This window comes from Elephantulus edwardii, unplaced genomic scaffold (genome assembly GCF_000299155.1).
Source record: "Elephantulus edwardii isolate Elephantulus edwardi_28Jun2011 unplaced genomic scaffold, EleEdw1.0 scaffold00028, whole genome shotgun sequence".
NCBI classification, from domain to species: domain Eukaryota; kingdom Metazoa; phylum Chordata; class Mammalia; order Macroscelidea; family Macroscelididae; genus Elephantulus; species Elephantulus edwardii.
The window spans coordinates 6499799-6512030 of NW_006399778.1; the positions used below are offsets into that span (position 1 = coordinate 6499799).

At 44.5% G+C, this 12232-nt stretch overlaps 1 protein-coding gene across 1 annotated transcript in view; it reads left to right on the forward strand.

The window, feature by feature from the left end:
- Positions 1-282: 282 nt before the first annotated feature.
- IFNLR1 (interferon, lambda receptor 1) overlaps positions 283-12232 on the forward strand; it is a 44754-nt gene continuing 32804 nt past the window's right edge. The window contains exons 1-2 of the mRNA XM_006883655.1: positions 283-346; positions 5100-5223. Coding sequence (XP_006883717.1) covers positions 283-346; positions 5100-5223 — 188 coding nt within the window. The remainder of the gene's footprint in view (positions 347-5099; positions 5224-12232) is intronic.

Consider the following 12232-nt stretch of genomic DNA (forward strand, 5'->3'; position numbering starts at 1 on the left):
CTGTGAGTGAGAAACAGCTGAACAAGTAGTGGAATCTAACTCTGGGTTATTCAAACGTAAGCTGTTCGGCTCTCTCCTGCCTCGGTGCACACACAAAGAGATAAACAAGTAGTTTCCTAGGTGTCTGGAGCAGTGCCTAACCCTCTCTCGGCAGCCACGGGGCGGCCCCAGGGGGTGTCCCCTCGGAGTCCAGCCCGAGCCATTGGCTGCGGGTCGTGTTACCTGAGAAAGGAGGCGGGAGGAGGCGACTGGTGCCCGGCTGCGGGCCGCGGAAGGAGCGACATGGCCGGGACTGGACAGTGGGCCTCCCTGCTCCTGTGCCTGCTGCAGTCCGCCCCAGGACAAGGTAAAGGCGCGGTGGGGACAGCGGGGCGACTGGGGGACCCGGTGGCGCAAGTGGGGGTCCCGGGGAGGCCCGAGGGCGGGGCGGGGGCGCAGACGCAGGGGACCCGAGTTTTAAAGTCCTTCCTGGAGGAACCGAATCCAGCTTCCTCTTACAATTTGATGGGTAAGAGCCAGGGGTAGGTAAAAGGAAATGGGAAGGATCCGAAGTGAAAAACAATGTATACGAACTTTCTAAGTAAACCAGTATAAAAGAAAAATTTTATTTAAATTTAAAAAATAGAAGAGAAATAGACGTTTAAAAACCAATTCCTTCATTTATAAAGTGTTTTTAAAGGTTTCTTTTAAAGCCCTAAACTTGTAGAACAGAGTAGGGCTTACAGGCGGTAATTATTAAGAAAGGAGTCCCCCCACCCCCGCCCAGAGTGACTCATAGATATGAATTGCCAACCTTAAAGCCAAACTGCTTTAATCATTGTGCCACCAGGGCTCCTATTTTAAAGCCTTGTTGCTATGTGCTGTCAAGTCAGAACCAAGTCATAGCTGACGCTCTAGCTGGGTTTTAGAGACCATAAATGGCAAAGGGAGGAGATTACCCATCTTTCCTTTCCCCAGCGGAGTTACTGGTGGGTTCGAACTTTGTGCCTTTGCGTTGGCAGCATTCATCACCCTTTAGGCTACCCCTCTGCATAATACCTAGGCCAGTCGTCTCCGATGCTTCCTCAGTCTGGGACTGGCCAAAGCTGCTCCCAGGCCTCGGGTCAGGTCAAGGATGAAGCTCTGGCTTGCTCAGGCATTCCTGTGTCCCTAGCAAGCTGCCATCCTCTTACCCTCCCTCTTGAGTGCGGCTACCACTAGAAAATAGGTGTCCTTCAGGGTATTAAATACTCCTAAACTTACAATGATTGCTCCCAAAATTGTCCCAAGATATCTGCTTAATAATCCATTGCTGGGGAGCCATTCCAACTCATAGCAACCCTGTAGAAAAAGCACAGCTGTCCCTCAGGGCTCCCAAGGTTGTAATCTTTACAGAAGCACACTGCAACATTTTTCTCCCAATGAGCAGCACCAACCTATGAGTTAGCAGTTACTCACAGCTGTGCTACCAGGACTCCTTTTTGTGGTTTTAGACAATTGAAGAACTGGAAGGGCCCTGGTGCACAATCTAATAATAATGATAAACGATAGTATTTAGCTGATCTTCCAGTGGGTTTTCAGAGACAATAAATGACATGGGTGGAGACTGCCCATCCTTCTGCCATACTTAAACTTTCACTCAAAATTCATTGCTGTGCAGTTTCCAAGGCTATAAATTGACTCACAGCTGACCCTTCATCAGGTTTCCATGGCGATAAATAAACTCATAGCTGATCTTCAACAGGTCCGGTGCTGTAAATAACCTGAGAGAAGATTGCCCATCTTTCTTCAGAGCAGCCCCTCATAGATTTGAATCTGCCGAATCAGAGCCTTAGGTCAGCGGTACAACCCTCTGTGGAATATATTTAAGCCCTAAGAGATAAAAACTGTTCCCTCCCCTACTTTTCAGATGGAGAAATTAAGTCTCAGAGCAGTTGAGGGAGGCAACAAGGAGATGCCTAGAACAGAAAGGGGAGGTAAGACACACAGTACAGGAAAGATTAAGGCAAGGGCAGGCAGCTGACCATCCTGTGTCAGCAGGTGATGCCCAAACCCTCATGCATTCCTAACCTCATGGAGGACAGTGGACTTGTTGGGGGAAATGAGGTGGCCTGGAGGGTGCAAAATACTACCAACCTTATGATGCTTAGTCTCAAAATTGAGAAGGAAGGAATATCCTTTGAGTCCCTGTTTCATGGTCATATTCAATAGTTTTCCTATCTAGACCTGGCTGTGTTGGGCCTTGAGGGATTTTAATGGATATAACAGAGATTGTAGTGTCATAGTTAAGTTCCAAATGCAGCCAGGTCCAAATTCAAATCCTGGCTCCCACACAGACTGCATATGTAATCTCTGACAGTTAATTAATATCTGTCTCTGAGCCTCCATCTGTGAAATGGATATACATCACCTTCAGAGGCTGGCCTGTCCTGAGGATTGACTGAGATTTTGTGTATGACATGCCTAGCCAGTGCTTGGCACCCAGGAGGGTAGCAATTTTAACTACTCTTTTTCCTTTGTGACTAATCACAAATCTTGGGTTACACTGCCCTACAAATGGCAGGCCAGCAGTCTTTGGTCTCCTGCTGGTCATCTGCTCAGAAGCTAGGTTGCAGTGACAGCACCAGACAGGTGATCTAGATCCTTCTGGAGGCTCAAGAAGTGGTTGGAGCAGGGCCCTCTGTCCACAAGATCAAGGGATAGCAGCCCAAGCTGGGGAGCTGAGCTGAGGCCTCAGTAGAACTGTCCCATCCCTCTCTAACATCATTGCGCTACCTGTATTTCATCATAGGCCATATGACACTTCACACATTAGCACTGGACTCTCCACAGGGTCATGGGCTCCTGAAAGCCAAGAATCAGCTATATTCCTCTTTGAGAACCCATTGCCAACACAGGTCCTTACATAGTGACCAACTAAATGCATTGGTGTCAAGTCAGAATCGACTCATAGCTGACCCTCCAGCAGGTTTTCAGAGGCTATGAATTGAATGAGAGGAGACTGTATTTCTCCCTCGCTGTCACTGATGAATTCAAACCACCACTGGAGAGGTACCATCTTTGGTTTATCAGTACAGCTCCCTAGGGACTACACCACTCAAGCTCAATAGAACCATAAGCAGTAGATATTTATTGGAAGAATAAAACAGAACAATCCTCCTGAAACGTTAGAAGAGGAAGTGAGCTCACACTGTGGAACTGGATATGCCTGAATTTACTTCTATGATTTACTAGTTGAGAGGGCCTTGGTTAGCTCCCTATAACATCTAGTTAACTAATAACTACTACCTAGCGGTCTAAGGAACTCTGGCTGCATAATACATAACACGCCAAGCTGCTAATTGAAAGGGTTCAAATCCACCAGCTGCTTCATGGGAGAAAATAGACAATCTCCTCCGTAAAGATTCACAGTGTTGGAAGTCCAATGGAGGGTCAGTGTGAATCACCTTCAACTCGGCAGCACTGGATCCTAGAGCTGTGGGAAGGCTGAATAAGCAAACACAAATAAATAAGAGAAATGCCTGATAGTTAGGACACAGTACATATTTGCCACTGTTGATCTAGTGTGAAGAAGTGTTAAAGGAGATTGATTCCCTGGAGTTGTTACATTTGAATCAAAAGTTTAGAAAGTTAACTATAAAAGTTAAAGCCTGTGCTTTGAACCAATTCTTCCTGATTCAGTTAGGACCAGCAAAATGAAACCAAAACAGACTCAAATTTGTAAAAATGTGGAAAAACTGGAATGGTAACTGGAACAGGAAAACTTACAGATTGACACCCTGCTAGAAACTCAGTCTCCCTCTTAGAAAACAAAGGCCGCATGCACACTGCATAGAAGAGAATCTCTTGACTAGTACTATCTGAAACAAGGGTGCCCTGCTCAAAGATGGCAGCTGACCTCGCTGTTCTGAATGTGTGTTCCTCTCTACAGTCCGGACAAAAATCCATTCTCCCACACCAGGTTCTTGCAAGGGCTCACTCTGTCTCTTCTAAGTCTCCCACTCCAGGGCTCTGACCACAGTTTTTCCCATTGCAGCTATCATTCTGCTTCACCCAAATTTTTCAGAGTTTGAGTCTGTTTTGATTTTGCTTCATCAGCCATGACTGAAACATGTTCAAGAAGTAGACAGTGAGTGCCAGACAGGGAACCAAGACAACTGGGTTCAAAACAGCCTTGCAGAAGATTGGCTGCAGCCTAGGGCCTGCAGGATAGTAGTCAGTGAAATGACTGGGCCTTGATTTGGAGCATGGACTTTATTCTGAGGGCAAAGCATAAGACTGTGTAGAGGTGCAATCAGACACACATCTCAGAAGATAAAGGTTGGCAATGAGAGGTGCAAAGGAAGAGAGTGTGAGTTAGTGTAAGGTAAGGGAAAGTATCATTGAGTTAGTGTCATTCAAGTAGTAAAGATATGACACAAGCAAATGTGTGAACCCAGTAGACATCCAGCACACAGCAAACAGCATGTTTAGCAAACAGCATGTGCAAAGGCACTGAGGTGGGAGTATGTCTGGCTGCTCTGAAAACAACAAAGAGGCCAGAATGCTTGGAGAGGAGGAAGAAAGGGGTGAGTATCACCTTGAGGATTTTTTTTCCCCCTTGAGTGAGATGGAAGCAATTGGAGAGTGTTAAACACTTTCATCTTTAGCATAATCTGAGTTATCACAATATCCATGTACTCACCCAAGAACTATCCACTGGGCACCTATTTTGTACCAGGCACTTCTGTAGGTTCTGGGGACAAGACTGAGAACGTGACAGAACCCCCTTCTCCGTGAGTCCCTCAGAGCTGTCCTTGCTGCAGGCCAGCAGGGAGGCTAGTCTATCAGATGAACCATGTTCTGTGGTGTCCCACTAGAACCCTAAAACCCTGTAGATCCCTCCTGGTACAGACAGGAGGAGAAGGGACTGCTGAAACCTGCACAGGAAGTTCATGGTAGGACTGTGCCTGGAATTCTCACTTCTGGGTCCTCTCTCCACGCAATGTCCCCTCCCATTCAGCCACCCTGGACACTCATGGCTCTTCCCTGGGTGAGCACCTCACTGCCCACCATGCCATTGGTCAGCTGAGTGGCCCCTTCCGGAGGGCGCAGTTTCATATCCTCTTTCTGCCTCACAGGGAGATCCCGCCTGGCCCCTCCACAGAACGTGACGCTGTTCTCCCAGAACTTTGACGTGTACCTGATGTGGCTCCCAGGACCTGGCAACCCCCAGAATGTGACTTATTTGGTGGCCTATCAAAGGTAGAGGGAGTGCTGGGCAGGTGGGATGGGAATCTGGGGCGGGGCAGTCTGGCTTCTCTAAGATGGTGACGCTCATTGTGGGCACCGTTCACTGGTTCCGTGTGCTTCTGGGATAGGTGGCATGTTGCAGGTACGTAAGAGGGGCATGCTAGGTTCAGGTAAAGGTCTGGAAGTAGGAATGGTATTAAGACAGCAGTGCAAGGTGATAGGCCTGCCAGGGAGGAAGTGAATCTCAGAGCAACATTGGGGTAGGGCTGAGAGCCAACTGATGGGATTTGAAAAATAAAAAAAATGTTTTGTTGTTGAGATATGCACAGCAAAATAGTCATTAGCTCAACAGTTTTCACATGGACCATTTAGTGAGTGACATGGATTACATTCTTTAAGTGGTATAACCATTCTTACCGTGCCCCTTGAAGGATGGTGAAACTCTGTCTCACGTACTTTGGGCATGTGGCTACAAGAGGCCAGTCCTTGGAGAAAGACATCATGCTTGGAAAGGTGACGGGTCAGTAAAAGAGAGGATGACCCTCTACGATATGGACTGACAGAGTTGCTGGGGCAGTGGACTCGAGTATAGCAGGGGTGGTAAGAATGACCCAGGACAGGAAAGGGTTCAGGTCTGCTGTTCATAAGTTCACTGTGAGTCCTGGTCGACTCAATGGCACCTAACAACAACAACAACCATAACTCTCTTTGAGTCGTTCCTCCCCTATTAACATGCACTTACTGCCTCCTAAGGTTATCACTCTGGGAAAGGTAGCAGGTCAGTGAAAGAGGAAAACTCTCAAGATGGATTGACACCGTGACTGCAACAGCAGACTGAGGAACAGAGATCACGACCATGGCGCAGGATAGGTCAGCATTCCAACACGTTCATACGCTTGTGATGAGTCATAATTTGTTTTTTGGGTTTTTTTTTGCAATGAGTCATAATTAACTCAATGGCACTTAACAACAACCTAACAAAGTTCCCATCTAATCTTTAAAGTTACTGTTGTCAATTTAATCCATTTAGATGATTCTTAAAAGAGCATAAAGCTCAAGGCAGACCTTTTTACTGGTCAAATGAAACAATTTGGTTTTAAAAAGGCTTTAGGGAATGGTTTTGGTTTAAGGCTCACAGGTTTTAAAGGGCAGTGCTTTCAGTAATTCATATAGTCTCAATGGTTCCATGTCTGCAGTAAATGAGAATATGAAATTCTGTTCTGAATGTTCTCTGTTTTGATCAAAATTCTTCTCTGGAACCTTGGGTCAAAATATTCAGTAATTGTAGCTGAGCACCATCCAGTTCTGGTCTCATGTCAAAGGAATACCCTTCTCCTCCTCCTATCTCTCCTTCTTCCTTTGTTCCCAGCAAATAAAGACCTTGAATTTTTGTGCCTTGAATGTTGTTGTTGTTGTTGTTGTTGTTGTTATGTGCCATCGAGTCGTTTGCGACTCAGAGCGACCCTATGCACAACAGCCCTAAACCCTGCTCTATCCTGCACCAACCACACTGCCTCTGACACACCCATCCCGATTACCCCAGTCACCGAATCAATCCATCTCATAGAGGGTCTTCCCCTCCTGCGCTATCCCTCCACCCTCCCAAGCATGATGTCCCTCTCCAAGGACCCATCCCTCCTGGCAACATGTCCAAAGTATGTCAGACGAAGCCCCAGAATCCTTGCCTCCAAGGAGCAGCTTGGTTTAATCCTCTCCAAGATGAATCTGTTTGTTTTCCTGGCAGTCCATGGTACATTCAATACTCTTCTCCAGCACCACAGCTCAAAGGTATCAACTCTCCTTCTATCCTCCCTAGTCATTGTCCAACTCTCTGATGCATAACAAGTGATTGCAAAGACCATGGCCTGTATGAGGCGCACCTTAGTCTCCAGAGAGACACCGTTGCTCTTGAGTACTTTAGAGAGGTCCCTAACAGCAGACTTTCCCATCGCGATACACTTTTTGATTTCCTGACTTGAATAGCCACTTGGAATTTTTATTTTTGTCTTTCTTTTTTTAAATTTTTAAAAATTCATTTTAATGAAAGTTTATAGACTTTGGATTTTCATTCATTCATTGTAGCACTTTTCTCCCTGCCCAACCTCCCCCAAGTTTGCTCTGCTCTTTGAAAACTAAAAGAAAAATTCTTATACAATCCCTTACCCCAAGTCCATTCCATTATGCAGCCTTCATTCTGGGCTCCTGTCATGACAATAATACCTAATCATATATCCCTTTTAAACAGTTTTCTCCTTCATCAGTTTCAGTGCTGTATACATTATTGAACCCACCTTTCTCAGTCTCTCCCCAACCCCAAGGTCAGTCCTGGTTTACAACAGTGGCACCATGCAGTATTTGTCCTTTTGTGACTGGGATACTTCACTCAGCATAATGTCCTTCAGAGTCACCCATTTTGAATAATATTGCATGAGTTCCTTGTTTTTCAATGCAGCATAGTATTTCATTGTGTGAATATACCACAGCTTCTCTATTCATTCGTTTGTTGATGGGCACTTAGGTTGTTTCCAACTCCTTGCTATTATAAACAAAGCCACGATAAACATGGGTGTGCATATATCTGCTTGGATGTCAGTTATGGTCTCTTTGGGGTATATTCCCAGTAGTGGAATTGCTGGGTCAAATGGTATCTCTATTTGCAACTTTTTGAGAAAGCTCCATGCTGCCTTCCAGAGTGGTTGCACCATTTTACACTCCCACCAACAGTGAATAAGGGTTCCAGTTTCTCCACAACCTCGCCAGCATTTGTTGCTTGCTGTTCTGTTAAATTTTGCTATTTTTACCAGGGTAAGATGATATCTCATAGTTGTTTTGATCTGCATCTCTCTTAGGGCTAGGGATTTTGAACATTTCTTCATGTGTTTGTTTGCCATCTTAATGTCTTCTTTGGTGAAGTGTCTGTTTATATCCTGTGTATCTGCCATGTATTAAATTAGGAGGTAGAACAGAAACACTACACATACTATTAGGCAAGTTACCTGGGCTATCTCATGAAACCTTGGCCCAGGAACCATGACCTTCAAACCAAAGAACCAGATCCCAGGAAGTGTTTGGTGTATAGAAACAAATGCAGCAGCTCCTTTTTGTCATTTTTCTTGGTCCTTGTAAATATATCACACAACTTTTGCCAGTTTAACTTTTTACAGGTGTATCATTTTTTTACAGCAATTATAGTTATCAGCTGTGCAACGCCGCCCTTAGTCACGTGGTGTTCCCAGCCAGGTGATGGAACTTAGGTGCGTCTGGATACGGTGCTTAGAGTTATCCCTACATATTAAAACCTAAGGGCAAACCTGTTGCCATCAAGTCGACTCCAACTTGTGGTGACCTTGTGTGGTGCAAAGTTGTCTGGCTTCACAAAATTTCTTTGCCAATGGCAATGAATTTGGGTTTGTTTTTTCTTTTGTTTTTGTTAGTGTTGTGTTTTGTTTTTTCAGAAACTTTCCTTAAAGCTTCTGGGTGGATTAAATCTACTAAGCTTTAGACTAACAGAATAATTTTCTGTAAGCCAGGAACAAAGGAGTTGTACAGTTCCCTGCAGGGACACGTGATTCCATATCCTCCTTCTCCTGCTTGCCCCAAAGGGGGCAAAACTGTGGCAAGTAGTACTCTATGATCATGGAACTTTTTCCCACTAAGCTTGGATGTTGTTGTTATGTGCCACTGAGTCACCTGTAACTCATAGCAACCCTGTGTACAACAGCTCTGAACCTTGTTCTATCCTTAGCCAACTTTATTGTCTCTAACACACCTATACTCATTACCTGAGTCACTGAATCAATCCATCTCATCCAGGGTCTTCCTCTCTTGCGCTGTCCCTCCACCTTCCCAAGCTTGATGTCCTTATCCAAGGACTGGTCCCTCCTTGCAACATGTCCAGAATATACCAGAGCTTCAGAATCCTTGCCTCCAAGGTTGCAGCCTGGTTTCACCGTAGCCTGGACAAACCTGTTTGTTCTCCCAGAAGTTTATGGTATTTTTAAATATTCTTCTCCAGCACCACAGCTCAAAGGCATCAATTCTCCTTCTATCATCCCCAGTCATTATCCAGTTCTCCGATGCATAGCATGTAATTGTGAAGACCATCACCTGGACCAGGCATATAGTAGTCTCCAGACTGACATCGTTGCTCTTCAATACTCTGGAGATGTCCCTGTCAGCAGACTTTCCCAATGCAATTTGTCTTTTGATTTCCTGACTGCTGGTACCAAGAGTGTTGATAATGGAGCCAACAAACTAGAGCTCTTGACAGTCTCAATCTCTTTACCATCTATCATGATGCTGCCAATTGGCCCAGTGGTGAGAATCTTTGTTTTCTTGTTGTTGAGCTTCAATCCATATTAAAAGCTGCAGTCCTTGACCTTCTGTAGCAAATGCTTCAGGTTCTACTCCGTTTCAGCAATCAAGGTTGTGTCACAGGTTATTGATGAGTTTTCCTCCAATCCTGATGATTCCTCCTCATAGAGTCCAGCCTCCTAGATGATCTGTTCTGCCTATAGATTGAAAAGGTATGGAGATAGGACACATCCCTGGCATACACCCTTTCCAATTTTGAAGCATGCAGTGTTTCCTTGCTTTGTTTTGATGACCCCCTGCTGGTCCAACTATAGGTTTCACATAAGCACAATCAAGTGTTCTGGGATTCCTATAGAGTAAGGCACAGCTTATTGTGATCCACAGAGTCAAATGCCTTTGCATCATCAATGAAACACAGATAGACATTCCTCTGGTGCCCTCTGCTTTCAGCCAATATCCATCTGACATTAGCTACAATATCCCTAGTACCAGGACCCCTTCTAAACCCAGCCTGCGGATCTGGCAGTTCTCTGTTGATGTGCTGTTTCAATTGTTTTTGGATAATCTTCAGCAGAATCTTGCTTGCATGGGATACCAGTGATACTGTTGGATAATTTCCTCACTCTGTCAGATCACCTTTCTTTGGCATGGGAACAAATATAAATCTCTTCCATTCAGTTTTCCGGGTAGTTGTCCTCCAGATTCCTTGGCACAACTTGGTGAGCACATCCAGGGCAGCATCTGTTTGTTGAAATTTATCAATTGGTATGCCATCAATTCTTGGTGCCTTGTTTTTTGCTGATTCCTTCTTTTTTTTTGCACAGATTTAAAGTTTTTAATCTGTATGTTATTTGCGTAAAGTATGGCACTCGCTAAAGAGGGATCTGGACTGAGAGAAAAACATACCAGATACCAAACTTGATGCTGATTCCTTCTGAACAGCTTGAAGTTCTTCCTTCATCAAACACCACAGGCTCTTGCTCATACATTTTTTCATTAAATTCTTCTGTGTCAGCCAATTCCTTTTGGCACAGTGACTCTGTATACTCCTTCCCTCTTCTTTTAATGTTTCCTGGATCATTTAATATTCTTCCCAAAGCATCCTTAAATATTGCGACTTGAAGTTTGAATTTGTTCTTCAGTTCCTTCAGCTTAAGTAATACCAAGCGACAAAGCCTTGGGATCTTCTCAGCCTGTAGCCCAGGTACCACTATTAATCTAGAGAAGCTTGGAGAAAGAAGCAGACTTACAGTCCTTGCATGCAGATGAGATTCATTTTAAGTCCTTTGATGGGAAAGGAAAATGGTAAAGGCAGATACTCAAGAGGATCAATCTGGAATTGATAGGGAGGAGAAGCAGATAGAGGAGGGAATAGCTGTGTATCAGGACACCCCCGCTCCCTGTTCCAGGTCAAGGGCTAAGACCCTAACAACAACAACAACAAAAAGGTTCCTTTTTCCCTCCCAATATCACCAGACAGGCCCAGTATTAACCCCAGTGTAGATATGAGAGACTCTGTGACTCAACCAAGCATACTAACTGTGAAACCACAAGGGTGGAACGATCCTGTCTGGACAGGTGTCCTTCCTCTAGCTCCCAGGATGCTGCCATCTGTGGGATCCAGATGTGAGTGATGCAGCCTGGCTTGGGAGAGGACAGGCTGCAAGAGAGACCTCTAAAGAAAAGCACCTAGCACTCACTGTGTCTGCTGTGTGTCTGGCACTGGATCAATACAGTTAAGTGTTTGATCCCCACAATAGCCTCTGAAGAAGGGTTTGTACCACCACTTTAGAGATGAAGAAATTGATGCACTAAGAGTATAAATATTGTTCTTTAAGTCACATAACTAATAAATGGTAGGACTTGAATAAATTTATTTAAGGAGTTAAAAGTCCACCCTGATAACCTTTGAGATATTTTTTCCTTCTCCTTAGTTTTTTTTTAGTCTGTGATCCGACTGCCTAGTTAGTTAATAAAGCCAGTTGCTTTTGAGTCCCTTTTGACCCATAGAGGCCCTATGTGTGTCAGAATAAGGCAACGCTCCACAAGTTTTTCAATGGCTGACTTTTCACAAGTAGATAGTACAGCTTGCTTCTGAGGTACTACTGATGGACTCAAATAAATGACCACCTCTCAGCAGCCAATCACTTCAACCGTTTGCACCAGCCAATTTAAGAATGAAAATGTTACCGGTAACCTGCATTCACCATCACCAGAGTCTCACCACTAGGGTCTTGCTCCAGTTTCTCTCAAGTACTGCTCCCCAGTGTGGGAAGCACTGACTCTCTTATCCTAATCTCACAGCTATTTTGTAAGACTGTGTTTGCAGTTAAGATAGCTGGATACCAGAAGGGGCTAAGGTAATAACTAAAAAAAGATAACTTTAAGCTAATACTACACTGTAGGAGTGACAGTTATGGGCTGGTTCCTACTCAGATGTATCACAGTTTCTTTACCCATTCATTTATCAGTGGACACTTATGTTGTTTCTAACTCTTTTCTGTTCTGTTGTAAATGATATTGCCGTAAACATAATTGTGCTAGTTTGTATTGCCACTCTTTTACTTTGTTATACACACCTGAAGAGATTGAGATTGTTAACAGCTTTAGTTTGCTTGGCTCCACAATCAACACTCTTGGTACCAACAGCCAAGAAATTAAAAGACAAATTGTATTGGGAAAGTCTACTGTCAGAGACCTCTCCAAA